Source organism: Pan paniscus, chromosome 10, assembly GCF_029289425.2.
Source record: "Pan paniscus chromosome 10, NHGRI_mPanPan1-v2.0_pri, whole genome shotgun sequence".
NCBI classification, from domain to species: domain Eukaryota; kingdom Metazoa; phylum Chordata; class Mammalia; order Primates; family Hominidae; genus Pan; species Pan paniscus.
In genome coordinates, this window is record NC_073259.2 from 40,111,780 (window position 1) to 40,131,271 (window position 19,492).

Genomic DNA, 19,492 nt, shown 5'->3' on the forward strand with positions numbered 1-19,492 from the left:
TGCCAAAACATCCGAGTTGAAAAACATTGGTAGGAGGCGGCCAGTCCTGCAGATGTAACATCCACTCTGGTGGCCTTCAGGCTGTTCTGGTCAGATTGCAGAGATGCCAGTTGTCGCATATCTCATTGGCCTCTTTTGTCAATGGAAAGAAAGGAAGGAAGGAAAGGAGGGAGGGAGGGAAGAATACGTGTGTGTGTTTACACACATACGTACATATTCAATATTCACACACACATTTTTTCCTTAGTAAATAACCATGACAATAGTTATACTTTTTCAAATATTAATTTCTTTGCTCTTTCAAATATATATTTATATCTCCTCAGAGATTACAATTAAAACACAAACCAGGCCAGGCGTGGTGGCTCACGCCTGTAATCCCAGCACTTTGGGAGGCCGAGGCAGGTGGATCATGATGTCAGGAGTTCGACACCAGCCTGGCCAAGATGGTGAAACCCCATTTCTACTAAAAATACAAAAATTAGCTGGGCGCGGTGGCAGGTGCCTGTAATCCCAGCTACTAGGGAGGCTGAGGCAGGAGAATTGCTTGAACCTGGGAGGCAGAGGTTGCAGTGAGGCAAGATTGCGCCACTGACTCTAGCCTGGGTGACAGAACAAGACTATCTCAAAAACAAAACAAAACAAAAAACAAAACACAAACCAGTCACATGTGTTTGGACGACGGATTCTGGGTGGACTTTTGGACCAACTAAAAGACCCTCTAGAGTCCCAGTGATCTGCAGAGCACACTGTTAGTTACTCATTTCCTTGACCCCAACCCAGAGTGGAGACCTTTAGCTGCTGTCATGATTGTGTTGGTCAGAGACAGAGCTGCTTGGTCTCAGTCACTGAGACCTGGATGTCACTGCTCAGACTACTCAGACACTAGTATCGCCTCTCTACCTCTTGCCCAAGTACATCATTGCTCTTGGGAGGATGCAAGTCTGCGCTGGAAGGTACAAGACCTAGGTAGAGTCAATATCAAGGTGAACTGAAAGTTAGAATTGTCTCATTGTCTCAGCTCCCTAAATCACAGATGGCCCAGTGGACATTCTTAGTAGGTCCCATGCCCATTTGGTGTCTTTCTGCTGTCCATACATTCTATGTGTGCCTCCTGAAAGGAAGAGGCCTGTGCTCTGGCCCTTTAAGAACCCCAGTCCTATCAAAATTTACTTGTCCTGAGTTCCAGACCATTCTTCTTTATTGAAGAAGAAGCTAGATTGCAGGTTAGGAAACTTTCACCAATGTGTTGACATGCACATTCTCCCAGGCAACTGTGTGTTTTTGGTAGGGGTCTTCAGAAGCCACTGCCCGGATGGGGGGAAATATCTATAATAATGGAATTTTAGACCCATGTGGCAGGTGGCATAATACAAATTTGGGTGAGGGTGGTTTATGATTTTTCTTAAATCCTGTCATGAAGGCAGCCACCCATCCTGTCTGTGGGTAAGGCCAACCTTGGCCCAAACCTAAAATTTCCAGGCTACATGGAGGGGTACAGGACTCTTTCTGCTTCTTTTATTGGCAGATCCTGAAAGATAAGATTAAGTTGGGAAAAAACAAGATTCACCCAGGTAAGAAAAAGATTATGCGCCGGGCGCAGTGGCTCATGCCTGTAATCCCAGCACGCTGGGAGGCTGAGGCAGGCGGATCACGAAGTCAGGAGATCAAGACCATCCTGGCTAACACGGTGAAACCCCATTTCTACTAAAAATACAAAAAGTTTACTGGGCGTGGTGGCAGGCGCCTGTAGTCCCAGGTACTCAGGAGACTGAGGCAGGAGAATGGTGTGAACCCAGGAGGCAGAGCTTGCAGTGAGCCGAGATTGTGCCACTGCACTCCAGCCTGGGCAACAGAGCAAGACTCCGTCTCAAAAAAAAAAAAAAAAAAAAAGAAAGAAAGAAAAAAGAAAAAGATTATGCATGAATTTATCAGGGTCTGGACCTCTGATTTGCTCTGACTATGGTGACCATTCATTCCATGGCTTAGTGCCAATTCATGAATAGTGTCCTGAAGCTCCCTCAGTACTCATAACTATAATAGTTTCCATTTCTAGAAGATTACTATATGCCAGTTGCTTTATACTGAATTTGATGAGGAAATCTATTCTCAGAAAGGTTAAGTCACCTGCCCAAGGTCACATCACTAGATCTGAACCCTGGCTGTGTGTTTCCCTATCTGCTAGGTTTTAATACTTTCAAACCATGCCTTATGGATTAGATATACAGTAGATAATCGTAGAAATGGAATGGATTTTTCCCCCTCTGGAATAGTTTTATATCCTCTGGACATACAGGGGGCCCCATGAAGTACTTCTACACTGGTTTCCATAGTGGCTGACCCAAATGCACGTATATTATCAGAATTTCCATCCCCCTGATTTAAGTTTTACTGGCAGCCTCTGTGATTTTTCGGCGTGATAACTACCCTCACCACTTAGAGTCCACCCATTTCCCAGGACTAGAAATATATTCATAATTGCAGGCATCTGGTTTCTAGGGGAGTCCCTGAGTTCCCACTTCCTCAGGCAGAATCTAGCTTTCCCACAAGGATCAGGCAATGTGAAACTGAGAAGTATCTAGAGATTAATCTTCAGGGCCCCTCATCTCCCTAAGCATCCCCCCCCAAGCACTACTTTTCTGATTCTATCCTTGTTTGATGAAGTATCCCAGTGGTGCTTTTGTATTTTAAAGGATGTGATCTGCAGAGGACTGTACTTAACACCATGTGCTTTAATGGTGGAACTTAAGGCATTTCTGTGGCAGGATAATTGGGGAGGGGGAAACAGATCCTTCCCAGGGGCTTTAAACTGAATCACTGCAAAAGGCTGATCCTGCATCTCATTATCCATTACATCAGATGAAAGCTAGAAAATTGGATCCCTTTATTCTATTTGAAACTAAGCAGATAGTGGGCTGATTTCTCTGTTTTCACCTGGCTATTGGCATCATGCAGACACCCTTTCCAACTTCCTGCCCCATCTTGTTTCTGCCTCTCTTCCCTCAGGGGCAGGGTCCTTAAGGGAAACAGCTCCCCATAGTTTGTCTGCAGGGGCTCTGTGGAAAAGGTTGAGTTGTCAAATAAGGAGACACCACAGCTAACACCCCCTACTCCCCCACCCCCCACCAACTCTGGAATGAAGATGGAGAGTTTTCTGTGCCTGGTTTGGTTCACAGAGACACATAGTCCATCATCTGATTTGCTACAAAGAGTATTCCTTCTCCCTGCCCCCCAGCATCCTTCAGTTTTTGCTTAGAGTCTCAGAGCTGGAAGGATCTTAGTGATAACCTAATCAAACCACTTCATTGTGAAGGAAGAGAAACTGAGGCTCAGACAGAGATCAGAACCCAGGTGTTCTGATCCCTGAACCAGTACTCGTCCCAGCACCATGCTGACTCTGGCTCTGTGTGTTTCAGCTGGATATTTTTGGAGTTGCTCCCTCCAAACCCCAGAATCCAAGCTTGCTCTCCATGGCAGGGAGAGTCACCAACCATCATAATAAGATGGACCCTTCTTCCTGGTTGTGGCCACTTTTTGGCACAAGCCTCATCATACACCATGCCCCATAATCCCACTGGAGCCATCTGTGATCTCTGCGATATTAGAGGGCTTCTCCCCTCTCCCTGCTTCTGTACCACATTACGTATCAACTCACCTTAATCCATTTTCTAGAGTTGGCCAGGGCCCAGATAAGGGGCTGAAGGTCTTAGGACAGACAACAACGGGGTAAGGGAAGTTTTTGCCTCTAAATTCCCCACCTCCAGCCTCAGATGAGGAGAGAAAGAGGCTCTCTTGAATAAAAAAATTTCCTTAAGATCTCGTCAAGCCTTCTTCAAGCTTCAAGGGAGAAAACCTCTCTTATTGGATGAGTTTTATCTTACTGTCCAACGCTGAGGACTGGAGGCAAGGGATAGGGGTTTGAGCTTGGCCTGAAGAATCTGAATACACATAAGAAAGAATATATCAGTGATGAGAGCTCTCAGACACTTGTGTTCTCTGAACATACCAGGTAAGTTCTCCTCCATCTGAGATGGCCAAGTTAACCTCACTGAGTTCTTTCCAGTTCCAAGATTCTGGTTAGAAACTTCCATTTCCCAGTGTTTGGTGGTCAGCCTAATCCCGGATTCCCCAGCCCATGCTCACTCAGTTTCCCAATGGGCCTTGGCTCCAGGAAACAGTTTTCAATTTCACGTTGGCTCTAAACAGCTTCCCCATCCCTAAGAAACGTAACAAAATTGAGCCAACTTAAGAATAGGATCCACCAGATGACTTAGTCTGACATGGGCACAATGGCAGCGGACTAGGAATCCAGAGTCATGGTGTCAGTTAAGGGCTGAATTGTGTCTCCACAAGTTCCATTTCTTGAAGTCCTAACCCTCAGTAACTTAGAATGTGACTGTATTTGGAGATAGGCCCTTTAAAGAGGTAATTAAGTTAAGGCAAGATTATATGGGTAGGCTCTAATTAAATATAACTGCTGTCCTTATAAGAAGAGATCAGCAGGCCAGGTGCGGTGGCTCACGCCTGTAATCCCAGCACTTTGGGAGGCTGAGGTGGGCGGATCACCTGAGGTCAGGAGTTCGAGACCAGCCTGACCAACATGGTGAAACCGTGTCTCTACTAAAAATACAAAAATTAGCCAGGCGTGGTGGCTTGTGCCTGTAATCTCAGCTACTTGGGAGGCTGAGGCAGGAGAATCGCTTGAACCTGGGAGGTGGAGGTTGCAAGTGAGCTGAGATCATGCCATTGCACTCCAGCCAGGGCAACAAGAGTGAAAATCCATTTCAAAAAAAAAAAAGAGATTAGGACACAGACAAAGCAGAGGGAGACAACAGACATCTACAAGCCAAGGAGAGAGGCCTCAGAAGAAACCAACCCTGCTAACACCTTGATCTTGGACTTCTAGCCTCCAGAACTATGAGAAAATAAATTTCTGTTGTTTAAGCTGTCCATGCTGTGGTTCTTGTTATGGCAGTCCAAGCAAACTAATATGGTGTCTAAATGTGTCTCAGCCATTTACTCGCTGTGTGACCTTGGACAAGTCATTTAAAACTCTCCAAGCCTCAGTTTCCACATGAACTCTAAGGTCCCTTCGATATCTAACATTCTGTGATTCCATACAAAGAAAAAGCCTCAATTCACTATACAACTTTTACTTTCTTGCCAATGATAATAGTTTTAAGTTCCTGATACATACTCACATTTTATCCTTCCGAATCTACAGTCATTTGCACAACCCTTCCCTTACCCTAAATGCCAGTGTAGATCCAGCTTTCGATGCAAACACACTTGGGTCCCTTGACTCTCAGATGCTGTTGCTTCTGCTGCATCTCACAAAAATTGGTTGAAATGAGAACAGTTTAGTCAGTTGACTGGTTTTCCTGAGCACAGTGCTAAATAGCCCCACTGGTTTATCTCCATCTATTGATGGATCTTGTTTTAAAACTGTTGGATTCTGCCCATCCTTTTTGACTCAGTATCACTCCATGGCCATGTAATGCCTAGCCAACAACCTGATCCAGCCAGTTCCATCACCTTTATTCTTTTAATTGATTGGTAAGTTCACTCAGAAGAATCAACCCCAGACAATTGGCGCAGCCTCTCTCGGGCCCAGAGAAAGCACCCCCAGGTTATGTCTAGAAGATGCTAAAACACCCATGTGGGCCAATTGATTTGGGGAAAAATCAGTTCAACCTACAGCTGTAGCACAGGGTAAGCAAAGCAATGTTCCCTCATCAGCCTGCAGTGACTTGAGGTCTGTGCATGGCTAGTGTTCTTTCCCCTTTTCGACAAGTTGACTTGGCAGAATGAAGAAATGTGTCTTCATATGGATACATGCACACACATACACGGTACCACATCACACCACTCTTATTCCTGCCTTTTGGGGAGACAGAGCACTAATGATAGAGAACTTGTGCTGACAAGGGCAGGGGAAAGGCCTTGGGATGACTTATCCCAGGTACACATTTTTGTGAATGTGACTCAGGTTGTAGTTTTGTCAATATTTGGCCTATTTGATGGTATGTGAGGGAAAGAGTCAGCCAGACTTGGAGCTTGGCCATGTTAACTGGTCAGTAGTAAAAATGTCTCAAAGTGTATTTTCACACTTCTGGGCTTTTCTATTTGGTTCCAGAACCTGCATGTTTGTATCCCTGCATGTTTATATATGTTTGAGTGTTTGGGTTTGTATCTCTGTTTTCCTGCATGCCTGAGTTTGCTGATTTGTATGTGTATATTTGCATCTGCCTCTGAGTGTTTGCATATGTTTGTACATAGCTGGTATATGGGCAGATGGGTTTACTTGTGTCTCTGTGCAATCTCCTTTTGGGTTTCTATATGCTATTACATGTATCTGCATGTCTTTGGAGATCAGTAACTCCAAAGAGACTTCAGACATCTTTCAAATGCCTGGCGAGCCGAGGAAGAAATCTGATGCTGGAGAATGGCTTGGCAGGCCCTCAGCTCAGATTCCTTCTGGTTCACTCTGATTTTCATCCAATATGAGGTCTGCAGTGTCTTCCGAGGATGCCTTCTGGCTGCCTCCACCACATTAGACCTCCAGGGTCCCCTCTCAGCCCATTTGTAATGGACCTAATGAGTAGAGGGGAGGAGCTGGGGGTGGCCTGGGATTTTAAGATAAAAATAAAAAAGGAAAGTTCATCCTTTTCTCCCCATTCTCATTTTCTATTATTGACATTCATCAGCCCTGAGCATGAGACAGAGGGGAGTTAGCCACTTAACATTTCTTTTTCTCTTTTTTTTCTTTTTTTGAGACCGAGTCTTGCTCTGTCGCCCAGGCTGGAGCGCAGTGGCGCGATCTTGGCTCACTGCAAGCTCCGCCTCCTGGGTTCACGCCATTTTCCTGCCTCAGCCTCCCGAGTAGCTGGGACTACAGGCGCCCGCCACCATGGCCGGCTAATTTTTTTGTATTTTTAGTAGAGACAGGGTTTCACCGTGTTAGCCAGGATGGTCTGGATCTCCTGACCTCGTGATCCGTGATCCACCTGCCTCGGCCTCCCAAAGTGCTAGGATTACAGGCGTGAGCCACAGCGCCCGACCTCCGCTTAACATTTCTTAGATCTTTTTTACTTTTTAAAAACTAGGGAGGCTGAGGCAGGAGAATAGGTTGAACCCGGGGAGTGGAGGTTTCAGTGAGCTAAGATCGCGCCACGGCACTCCAGCCCGGGCGACAGAGTGAGACTCCGTCTCAAAAAAAAAAAAATCTGAAGAGTTTTGCTAAGAAATTTTAGGTAGGTATTATAATCATATTGTGGTTATGTTATTAATAAACTTTAACTTTTAAAGGTATTCACTGAAATGTTTACTATGTAAGAAATTTTATGTCTGGAATTTGCTTCAAAATGTAAGAGGTACTGTTGGGTAGGGAATAGATGAAATTAGACTGGCTGTAGGCTGATCATTGTTGAAGTGAAATGATTATATTACTAGTGTTTGATTATATTATTCTCTCTACTATTTTGTTTGGACTTTTCCATAAAAGAAAAGAATCCTAAAGCTGGGCATAGTGCCTGTAGTCCCAGCTACTCAGGAGACTGAGGAGAAAAGATTGCTTGAGCCCAGGAGTTTAAGGCCAGCCTGGGCAATATAGTGGGACTCCACCCCCAAATCTAAAAAAAAAAACAGAAAGAAGGAAAGAAAAAAGAAAGAAAGAAAGAGAGAGAGAGAGAAAAGAAAGAAAGGAGAGAAAGAAAGAAAGGAGAGAAAGAAAGAAAGAAAGAAAAGAAAGAAAAAGAATCATACTCAGACATCTCCTACTATTTCCCCACCAGACTCCTCATCCCGAGATGTAGCTGAGACTATCATTATTTCCCCCCATTATGTGGATGAGGAAGTGGAGGCTCTCACTGGGTAAATGATTTGCTTCAGGCAGCTAGGAGCAGAAAGCTTGGCTAGAATTCAGACAGACTGACTTCCCACCGAGGCTTCTTCTCACAGGATCCTGCATAAACATGAGCCTCATACAGCCATAAAATATAGAATTTGTGAATAAATACCTATCAGATTAATGAAAGAATTGAGGCCCCAGTTGCTCATACATTTACACGGGGCTTACCTAGACAGGTATATGGGCACCCAAAGTTCTGCATTTGCATCTGCAGAGACACATCTACACCTCAGCTCATACAACGATGCTTTCCTTGGTTGTACACCTGTAGACCACTAATTTTTGAAAAGGTATGTTAGAAATGATGTATAGGAAAAAGAAAAAGAAGGGGATGAGACTGCTACCCTCAGGTGTGCCTGTTCTGTGTGCTCATGTGACAAGCTGGGCTATCTACCTGCTCTCAGTGGGAATGTACCAGCAGGAGACCTGGAAGGAAGGAGTATCCCTAACAGTGGATATATCCAGCCCAGAACTACAGACACATGGATAATTTGATGAGGAAGGAGAAACACTGGCAGGCTGATGCCTTGTACCAAGCAAAGCTGTAACTTTGCATGCAGGAATACAAGATATTTTTTCTCTCAGATATAAATATCTTCAGATAAATACAAACATTATATATACTTCATAAATGCTTTGTGACTGGCACACATCCACCCTCCACAGGCATGTTTTGCAGCCATGTCTGTATAGAGAGGGATTCTGAGAGGGTGAGCATAGGTCTAGGAGTCAAAGGACAGGAGTTCTGCCCTACTGCCCACCAGTTGCTGATTGTGTCATCCTCAGCAAGTCACATCAACCCTCTTTGGCTCAGTTTCCCCTTCTGAAAAAAAAAGATTGATATTAATAGTCAAGCTGCCCACCTCAAACAATGCTAAACATGTGAAAGCTATTTTATCTATAAATTTATATTTTACTCTATATATTCAAGCTAAACAATAATGAATAATGCACATATGACACACATAGCAAGTCTATCTATATCTATCTTCTATCTATCTATGAGGCAGAAAAATTGAGTAACTTACCTAAGATAACACAATTCAAATACAGCATGAAATAGTGAAATGTTGATGGGTTTTGTAGTCAGAAGCACCACTAAAGAGCTAAAAGGGTGTCCAGTAATATTATTATAGTGGCTTCTGCTGCTTATCACAGTTGGTTAGCTCAGTGGTTCTTAAACTGTAATCTAAGGATCCCTGGGGGTCCCAGAGACCCTTTGAGGAGCTCTGCAGGTCCTTCCTGCCTTGATTATATGTCTGCATATGAGGCTATGTACTTCAGATACTTCAACCAAAACAGCATATCAAAATAAACTGAATGCAGAAACAGATATGAGAATCTGTCTTCTATTAAGCTAGACATTAAAAAGATGCAAAAATGTGAAATAATGACATTCTTCACACTAAATTGTTTTGTTTGGGAAAATATAGTTTTGTCATAAAAGTTATTTTAACATATAATATTTATTACTTTTTAAACAATTTAAAAATGCTTTTAGTTTTAATTTTTAATAAGGTGGATATTGATAGGTGTAACCCATAGAAATAAACAAAAGCTCCTTGAAACTCCAATAATTTTTTTTTTGAGACGGAGTTTCACTCTTTTTGCCCAGGCTGGAGTGCAATGGCGTGCTCTCGGCTCACTGCAACCTCTGCCTCCCGGGTTCAAGCGATTCTCCTGCCTCAGCCTCCCAAGTAGCTGGGATTACAGTCTCCTGCCACCACGCCTGGTTAATTTTTTGTAGTTTTAGTAGAGACAGGGTTTCACCATGTTGGCCAGGATGGTCTCGATCTCTTGACCTCGTGATCCACCCGCTTCTTCGGCCTCCCAAATTGCTGGGATTACAGGCATGAGCCACCGCACCTGGCCTGAAACTCCAATAATTTTTAAAAGTGTAAAGGGGTCCTGAGACCAAAAAGTTTGAGAACCACTGGGTTGGAGCCTGGTGTTGATGAGAACAAGAATCTGCCTAGGTGAGATCAAGCAAGGTAGCAAAGCCCAAGCTAATCTAGGTCCTGCTTGCCCTCGGCTGACACGACCCCCATACTCTCACCAGTGCTCCTTGCCTATCATGAGCAAAGAATTGGAGTGGTTCAGAACACCCACTCTGGGGGCAGGCAAATCTGACTGGAGTCTGGGCTCTGCCAGTGGAACACAACCGTATCCTCTCGAGGCTCACTCAGCTTCCTTTTGTGTCAAATAGGAATATAATAACTTCCTTACAGTGCTATTATAAGGCTTGAATGAGACAATGAATCTAGTCCAGTGCCTGGTATATAGCAAGCACTTAAGAAAATGCCTGATGATGTTACTAATAATAACAGATTGCACTCACCGAAAGCTTATTCTATTCCAAGCAAGAATCTAAGTGCTCATCATGCATTAATCCATTTAATCCTCTAATACCACTGTAAGGCAATTAACAACCCTAGGAGATAGTTATTTGGCAGTTGCTGCTATTGTGGAGTGGTTGTTTTCTAGGTCCTACCTATGGGCAAAATAGGATAGATTGGAGTGTTAAACAAATGTTTGTGGTTTTGATTAACCTTGACACAGAAGTGAGAGGGTTAAGTGAGAGATCTGATCTTCTAGAGATTAAGTGAGAGATCTGATCTTCTAGAGAGTCTTCTGACTCCTGCCTCATTCCTTTTTAGCCACCCCAGGCCTAAGGAGCCAAATTATGGGATCAAGAGTGAGACCTTAGGCCACATGGTCTCAGCAAAGAAGCAGGCCTTTTAGAGCAGTTTAAGGGCAAAAGGGGACAGCAAAAACCTCCGGCACCAGTGATATCAGTGGTAAGTCAAAGAACCCACTTCATAGATGCGCTGGTTGGGATGTCATTCTCTGTCATTCATCACCTCTACACACACACACACACACACACACACTCTCTCTCTCTCTCTCTCTCTTTCACCATCACCTTCAGCAAAGTCACCTACCCATGCACATGTGAACAGAAAAAATAAAAAATAAGTATGTTAAGATCCTTGAATGTATGTGTCATGTATGTTTTGAGGATATGTCTCTAGGTAAATGTGTACAGAAAGGTCTGTGTGAAATTATAGACTGGAGAGAAGGATTCAGTCCAGTCTTCTCTCCCAACTAATTAGCAAAGATGCTATCACAAAATTCAGGCTCTTACCTCCTGTATCCTCCTTAGGTAAGGTTCCCCCAGACAAGAACAACATCCTGGGCTGGTCCAGGTCTGCCCAACCAGTGTGTGTGTGTGTGTGTGTGTGAGAGAGAGAGAGAGAGAGAGAGAGAGTAGGGAGTGGTAGGTAGGTAGTTTGCCTCTCAACATCATGGAAACTGGGTGGCAAAGCCACTGGGAGCATGAATCTGGGGCTCTTGGCCAACTGCTACTCTTCCAGGATAGAAGAGGAGGCAGGATCCCAGGCAGTGGCTGGATTTCAGGATGGAGCTGGAGGGAAGGGAATGAGGAAGGTTTACTCTTTTCTACCAGTTTTCAACTGTGGGCACCAGGACAAGGACCTTGGGATTATTCCACTCTGGTGCCCTGGAGATATAAAGCGGGTTTTTGCTAGAGACAGGTCAACCAAGCAGAGTTCAAAGGCCTTGGGCCTGAATTATCTTAACTTGGACCCAAGTGGATTGACTAAAAAGGGGAAAAGACAGGCGACTGTCTACCTCGATTGGGTTTACAACACTCTCTATATATTCTACGGGTATGAGTGGAGGGAAAGAGGATGTGAGGGAGTAATTTTTTTGTTTCTTTTTTATTTTTTGAAAAACAGAGAAAAGAGGCCCTCCAATGTGCACAGTATGGAAACTGCCTTGATCTTCCTAGTTTAGATTAGTGAATTCTGGGAGGGATTGGAGGGGCTTTCTTATTGCTCAGAAAATGACTTTGCAATTAAGGGAAGGGTCAGAAAGGGGTGATAAAAGAAATGGCCAGGTAGAGGTTAGAAAAGGACATCTGTCTATGGTCAGAATATGGATATGTTCAAAATCTAGAGCCCCCAAAAGCCCAACAGAGGACTGGGGTAGTTATCTAAATAGTTCATCACCAAACCCTTCAACCTTGGACTCCTTGCTTTTACCTGAAAAATGGATAATTGTCCCAGGCAGAGAAGAGACTGGTCACTAGGGGCCAAGACTCAACTCATTCAATTCCAGGACCCTCTGCAGCTGGTAGAATGAAAGAAAAGTAACTGGGGAGGGGCCTAAAGGTTTGGCCTCAAAGGTATCTGGACGTTGGTGTATCAGAATAGGTCAGAGGCCAGAGGCCTTCCATTTGGGGGCTTTTTGACTGCTTGAGGTGGAGGGAGGGAGAAAGAGGAGGGTGTTGGGGGAGGGTCAGACAGGAACAGATGCTTTCAGATCTAAAGAAACAATTTGGGGGGTGGGCAGGATCAAACAGAGGAAGAGGAGGGGGAGGAGGGGGAAAGGAAAGAGAACAAAGGTACAGTGGAGATTGGAGCCTCTTCAGTGGAAGAGAGATGAAGGGGAATCCGGGTGAGATGGCCGAGCCAACATCTGCCCCGGCTATAAAATTTTGTTCTATTTGCTGCTGGCCCAGGGGGCACTCTGGAGTGGTCAGATCAGCCCCTGAGGTGGCCCGGATTGGAGGCTCAACCAGGAACTTTTGAACCTCAGCTGTACCTCCCAGACTGCCACCCACCACCTTTTGGTTCTTCCTCTGCTTTTACAGTTGGAAGGGAGTCCAAGGATTGGAACCAGGGCCACGACAGGAGGAAATATGGAACTTGGAAAGCAGCAGAAATGCTAGGCAGAGACTCTGAAATGGCCAAGAAAAGACAGACAGAGCTGGAGGCAGTCACATTCCAGGAAGGTTTGAAATTATCAGAGACTGAATCCTTGAGGGGAGGTTTCCAGCTGGGAGGCCCACATCACCCCATCACACCTGAGCTGGGTCAGGCAGGATAGGGATGAGGTGGGGAGGCCCAAGCAAGTGTGTATTATGAATATTCCTTGCCTCCCTCCCCCATTTTTTCCTTTCTCTAAACTGGCTGCCCTTTGGTTCCTCCAGCTAAAACTCAAGCCCCATTCGGTAAACTTATTTTCCAAAATCTATTCCAGCTGAACGGAAAGACTCCACATGTACAAAGTTACAAACACAATGGTACCACCCAAAGGGGCAGAGCCTCAAATAAGAGCCAGGCTATCACTGTGGTGGGGTGAGATCGCCTCAACAAGAACAGACCAGTTTGGAGGATTTCTCCCAAATGACTCACGCCCAGCTCTGTCCCTGCCCATCGGATTTGAGAAGTGTTTCCCCTTTTACAAAAGCCCTAAGCCTAACCTGACATCCAGAAACAAAGGCCGGAAAACCGAAGAGGGCAATTCTCCCTATAACTGGGAGAGAAGCGGACATTCTTGGCTGGAATTCCTCTGATGGAGGGGATTGTTGGTTTGATGGCCTGGGATCCTTCAGGGCCTTCCTGAGTCCCGGGTCGAGAACGCTTCTACTGATAACTAGATTTCCCCTCTCCATCCCCACAAAGATCCTGAGAGGGTCCCATTTCCTGCTCTTGTACCTCAGAGAAAACTATCTTTTAATTTCTAAAGAAAATGAAATCTCATTATTTGGAGGTGGTAGCCGTAGGGTATCGGTCAAGGAGCGATTGAGGGTCCTCTCAATTTTCCACGAAAAAATGGAAGGTGAGATAGGAGGAAGAAAGGAGAGGCTGGGATCTAAAGCGCGAGACCCTCAGGCCGAGCGGAGTTCACCGCGCAGTGAACCCGCTCAGCCGACCACGCATCCCGCGCTCCCCGCCCCGCGCCCCTATTGTCCGCCCAAGCCCGGGGTCGTGACCCAGCTGAAGGCGACACCGCGCCTAGGGCGGACGCGGCGTGGAACCCAGAGGAGGAGCCTGGCTGCCGCTGGCCCCTGAAACTTCGTCTTTGCCCCGGCTGGCCCCATTTCGCGATCCTCAAGACCCCGGCCTCTGTGAGAAGGGGAGCTGGGACACCCCCACCCCATGAAGACAGTCACATTTTGCCCCATTCTCTCGTGGCCAGGCTTCCCGGGAAGCCAGAGCTCCAGAGTGGAGTCTAGGGTTTGGCTATCTGGCAGTGCCTCCTGCACACTCGGTTCCAGGGTTTTTTTCTGCCTGGAAATTAAAATACTGTATACTTTCCTCTCCCGATCTTTGATGCTGGGAAAAGAGGGAGTCAGAAAGGAGGAGTGAGTAGAGGCGACACTTTTTTGGCTTCACTCATACCCCATCGAGGCAGGCAGAGCTGACCCTAGAGGATGCTGCCTATTCAGGAATCTGAAAATTGTTGATGGAGCCTGGAAATTTAAAATAGTCCCTTCCTCTTTATTAGGCTCTGTAACCCTATTCGCCCTCAAACATAGTCTGATATTCCCTACCCATCCTTGTCTTCCCTTCCTCCTGATTTATCCTCCAGGCCTGGCAGAAAGTGGAAGCAGGAAGATGAGGCTGCAGAGGCCCTTATCCCGGCAGGCCTGGACGTGGGCTCTGCTGGATTGGCCCTGCGTTCAAAGAGCTACAGAACTGACACCAGAGAGAAGAGTAGAAAAACCCGGAGGAGTGGAGGGAGAGCCAGGGGCTCCTGGCATTGGAGGGCTGATGAGCAAAGCTCCAGGTCAGCTTTAGCTTCTTTCTGCTCCCCAAGCTCCAAAGGGGTCTGAGCTCCTTGAGCTGCGCAGGTTTTAAAATGTTCGAGGGCTCCTCACAGATCTGTAGCTCAGAGTTCACCGCCCCCATTTTTAATTATCAAGAGGCAGCTAAAACTCCAACACCCGGAGCAGCCACACGCTGCAGGAGAAAAATCAAAATGGGGCTGGCAATGCAGGGTGCAGAAAAAGCAGACTGAGAAGGGTGGTCAGCTCTATAAAAAACATTGGTAAGAGGCAAAGACTTTTTTTTTTTTTAACAAATCCCCCAAATGTTTATTTTGGGCTCCTGCCCATCCAGATAAATCAAGCTAACAGATTAGGAAGTTCATAAAATTGTATTCTTAGGTAATGACATCCAGAGAGGTAATAAATATTCCCTCTGCTCTGGTGGCCGCTGGAGTTCTGGTGTTCAGGGATCTTCCATCTCTCATTCCAAGCCTGAGAGGGGTCTCTTGGAAGGGGAACATTTAAATTAAAATTAGCTCTCCATAGGTGCAGTGCCAGATAGAAGCTGTGGAAAACCCGGAGCGGTGGTTTTGTGAGTGCAATAGCTTGCTCCCCCAGGACTGGGCAAAAGGCAGAGAGAAAGATGGTACAGTTGCTCCAGCGCACTGCTCCTCCCCGTCATAGCACCCTTGATCTTAAGGGCCCCTTTCAGAGTCAGTCTCCCCTAATCCTAGAAAAGCAGAGAAGGACACCCTGGCCCCAAGCTCCCAGCAAACCTTTTAATTATTTTCACTTCCCTACAACTCCCCCCAACACACACACACACACACACACCCCTAGCTGTGGGAAGCTGTCTCTGGATTTCAATCTGCCAAGTCCAAGCAGAAAGAAAACTGAAGCACAGATTGCAGAGAAAACTTTGTAGGAAACTTCACACAAACAGCAGCAAGAGACCCTCGGAAAGGCAAAGTGCCCCAGTCCTTTTCCCTCAGTCTCACTTTCTCAGACTCTGTCTTTTTTGAGCCAAATTTCTTTACTCCCCAGGTACACAGACTCAGCACAGAACCGTCTTTTTCTCCAAGCAGAACCTCTCCGCTTACAATTGGATTTCCCGCCTTCCCTGCCTAAGACCGGGAGTTGAGACAAAAATTGAGTGGCAAATAGAGTTTAAACTTTTGTGCTCCTCACCCCCAGAGCAGACCGAGTGCTAACTACTTACGTGTCAATGGGATCTTTGGCCTGTGGGGATCTCCTGGCGCTTGGAGAGAAGGAACCCTGGAAGATTGGTGTCGCCATTTCACCCGTCTTCTTTTTACTTAGCCATTGAAGAGAGAGGGATACAATGCACTTACAGGCATTCATGCGCCTTGCCTCTCCCATTACTCTGGGCAAGAAATCCCCAGTCCTACAAAAGCAGTGGCATCCTATCTGGAGACCAGGGCTGAGCAAGGGCTGGCTTGGGAGGGTCAGAGATGGGGGTGGGGGAGAGGTCAGAGGCGCTGCCGAATATAAAGGCAATGGGAGAGAAAATGCTGTGTCCTCCCCGTGAACCTGGGCTGTGTCCTCCCCCCAGCCTTTCCCCACTGCTCAACCCAACTTAAATAAAAGCCCAGCCCTCAGCTTCCCAGCGAGGCTGTAGCAGCATCAGGCAGAGCAGCAGGGACCAAGACTGCTGGAGCTTGGGGCCCTCGGCCCAGACTGGCCCCCCACATCCCAACCCTGCCCTGCCATTCTGGGTGGCCAAGTCCAAGGCAAAGGAGAGCTTTGGGGAAAGGGGAGAAAATGGAGCCCACTGGAGGGAAGGCCAGAGGCCAAAATCTTCAAACTCAAATGTAAAGGATTTTAGTTTGGGTTCATTTGTCAAGAATTATGGATTTCTGATGTTTCCCCTTTTCAGACCAGAAAGAACAGAAGGAGACACATGCAGAATGACCATGTATGTGAGGGAAGAGGAAGGAGAAGGAACAGAAGACATAAAGAAGGGGAAATAAAATAAGTGTTCTGACCCTTTTGTGCTGCTTTTCCTGAACTAGAGTGTCCCTTCTGCAATTTCAGGGAGAAACTTAGGAAATAAAATGTAGTAATTTTCCCCCTCCTCACTCTCATCTCTTCCACTTTCAGGAGGAGAGGGATAAACTCCCTGAAAGCCACACGAGCAAACTTAGGAAAGAACCATGGATCTCAATTTACCCCTTCCCTACTTTCCATCTTAGCTCCTTTACAGGCTTGAAAAGACACCCTGGTGCCCTTAGACCTTCCTTCCCTTTTCCCAAGCACAGCTAGAACCCCCTTTTTCTGTTCCAAGGGCAATCGCCTCAAGACGATATGGGCTACAGTCAGATTTGGCCCCTAATTCACTTGATTACATAAAAAACTCCAGATAATTGTTGGCCTGCCTCCTCATACTGTAGGCAGCATGTTTTGTTGTCTCCAGGGTACCACTGAGGGAGGAAAAGTAGACCTAAAGGACTAAGAGACTCCCCCCAACACACACACGTGTGAGGGCATGCACACACACACACACACACACCAAGTAACAACCAGCAAGTGGTTCAAAAGGAAATAAATTCAAAGCACACCAATGTGATTTGTACAACTTAGTCCTGCTGTTACCTTTCACTCCAGAATTTGGGGATAGGGGGAAGGGGTATCCCTGGCTTCCCTGCATACCCTAGATCTCGTCTCCCTCTGTCTTCTACTTCTAATTGCCTTTCTTCCTGAAATATGGATAAATCGTCCGAGAAGAAGGTCACCAACAGCCCTCCTCCCACCTTCTCCTAACAAACAAGCAAAAAATTAAGCAGGCCTTGCTAGGGCCTGGATCTCAGGACCAGAATTATTTGGGAGCCTTTGGCTTGAATGTATTCAGGTAATCCAGGCAAGATTTTTTGTTTCTTTTTTAGCCCCAAGGAAACAAATTTATTTAATTAATTTATTTCTTTACAGCCAGAGAAACTTGTTCAGGCTATCCCCATACGCTGCCAGGACCTGGGAGGTTATAGGAAGAGAGGGTGGTCCTTGACTCTCCCTAAGTCTCTTCGCAACACCTGGCAGGTCCATAATAAAAGTTAGAGAATAAAAAGGTAAAAGTCTTTTATTATCTCCAGGCATCAGCCTTTGAGGCCTATCCATAACAAGGGTACCTCCCAGGCCTCTGGCCAGTCTTTTTTCCAAGCCTAAACAAACAGAGAAGGCATCCTGACAGGTGACTTTGCTGCTTCAGAGTCACCAGCTCAAAACCTTCCTTCTTTTAAGAACTCAAATGTTGAGGAGATGTCTTCCTTAATCCCTCATCCCAAAAGAGCCCTAAAAGATGAAAGAAAACTATTCTCCTTCCCACTCCCTAAACTTGCCCCCTTGTCTACAAAGTAGGCAGGCCTACTCAGCACAGAGGAGGGAGAAGGGAAGAGAGAGAACAGACAAAAAGAAGAAACTGTACCTAACTATAGAAAAGTGAGACACTCCCCACCCTCAGCTCCACTGAAGTGCCCCCAGAGGAGTCTGGTCTCTCTGCAGACTCAGGGGGAAGGAAGGGGACTGGAGAAATCAGCCTTAATCTTCCACATCCCCTCTTCTGAAGATCCCATACCCCAACCCCCTTGCTTGTTCTTCTAAGGACATTGGAAGACTAATGGAGAGCTAAGATTTGTGTGTTTGTTTAAAGTAAACTTAGGCAACTATAGAGAAGATGGGATGTTACCAGGCCAGAGAGGGAGGGGAATAAAAAGAAACCATCAGACATTGACGTAAAACTAATTCACATCCACTGCTTTATTATTGATCACGGGGCATTTCACATTGACACTAAAATTCTTTATTGCAAGTTTTACAATAATCAAGTAAATTCAGTCCAAAAACACAATAACCACGATAGGGGTGGGGAGAGATTCTACCTATAGACTGCCTCTCTGAACTGAAAGTTCATTTTGATTTTCTTTTGGCTCCTCAAACTGAACAGCTCTGAGAGGCTCTCCAGATGCATTTAGCTTTGTCTGCTGTCTTCGCCCCCTCTCCTCCCACACCCCCCCCAACAATAATACAAAAGAACTTCATAGCTTTGTTCTCCTTAAAATGACTTCCCCCTCACTAACCTCCCCTGGTGCATTTTCAATGCAAAAGGCCTAAGGAAAGAGGGGGGAAGGAGGAGGAGGAGAAGGATGAGAATTGGCTTTAAAATTTCTTTCCTTTTTTCTTTTCCTCATTTCCCCTGAAATTCACCCAAACCAGACCATCACACCTTGCAATATATAATTTTTGCAGCTTTTTTTCTTAAAAAATAAATAACCCCCCAAAATGGCCTTTAAAAAAAAAACACCCAGCAGGTACCATGCTAAGACAACATCACATGCTTAAAAGGGTCCTTAACAGTGGGAGGGAAAGGAGGGCAGGGGGCTTGTTTGTTTATCTGTTTTGTCTGTTTGGAACTGACAAGGGACAAGGTGAGAGGAAGAGAGAAAAGAACCTATATATATATATATATATATATATTAAATTCTATAAATAAGAGTCAATTTGTGTGTGAGGGGAGGGTGGGGGCATGGGGTGGGGGCAGGGGTGTGAGTTATGTTTTATAACCTGGTAATGTCCTCTGCCCGTTGCTGCTCCGGCGGCGTGGCGCTCTGGGAGTGGTCTTCAGAAGTACCCGGGGTAGCTGCCGAAAGGGTGCTGGGCGCAGCGCCGGCCGGGGGTGCTGACCTGACTTTGGTGTTGGGGAGTCGGTGGTCCTTCTTCCATTTCATGCGACGGTTTTGGAACCAGATTTTGATCTGCCTCTCAGAGAGGCACAGCGAGTGGGCGATCTCGATCCTTCTCCTTCGGGTCAGGTAGCGGTTGTAATGAAACTCTTTCTCTAATTCCAGGACTTGCTGCCGGGTATAGGCTGTCCTCGAGCGCTTGGGTTCCCCTCCGTTATAATTGGGGTTCACTGGGGGGAGGGGAAAAGCAAATAGTGGGGTTCAGAGGCAGCAGGCTCCCCGCCCCCCACCCTCACCCCATCCTCAGCTCTG

The 19,492-nt window shown here is 46.0% G+C and overlaps 1 protein-coding gene and 1 long non-coding RNA gene across 4 annotated transcripts in view; both read right to left on the reverse strand.

Moving 5' to 3' along the window:
• LOC134728484 (uncharacterized) overlaps positions 1 to 16,016 on the reverse strand; it is a 66,768-nt gene extending 50,752 nt beyond the window's left edge. Inside the window, exon 1 of the long non-coding RNA XR_010108922.1 lies at positions 15,706 to 16,016. This is a non-coding gene — a long non-coding RNA (uncharacterized LOC134728484). The remainder of the gene's footprint in view (positions 1 to 15,705) is intronic.
• Positions 16,017 to 18,233: 2,217 nt separating this feature from the next.
• Positions 18,234 to 19,492, reverse strand: part of HOXC4 (homeobox C4) — a 39,588-nt gene continuing 38,329 nt past the window's right edge. For all 3 annotated transcript variants that reach the window (XM_063593470.1, XM_057299449.2, XM_063593471.1), the window contains one exon: positions 18,234 to 19,410. In XM_063593470.1, the coding sequence (XP_063449540.1) occupies positions 19,055 to 19,410 (356 nt within the window). In that variant the 3' untranslated portion in view covers positions 18,234 to 19,054. The remainder of the gene's footprint in view (positions 19,411 to 19,492) is intronic.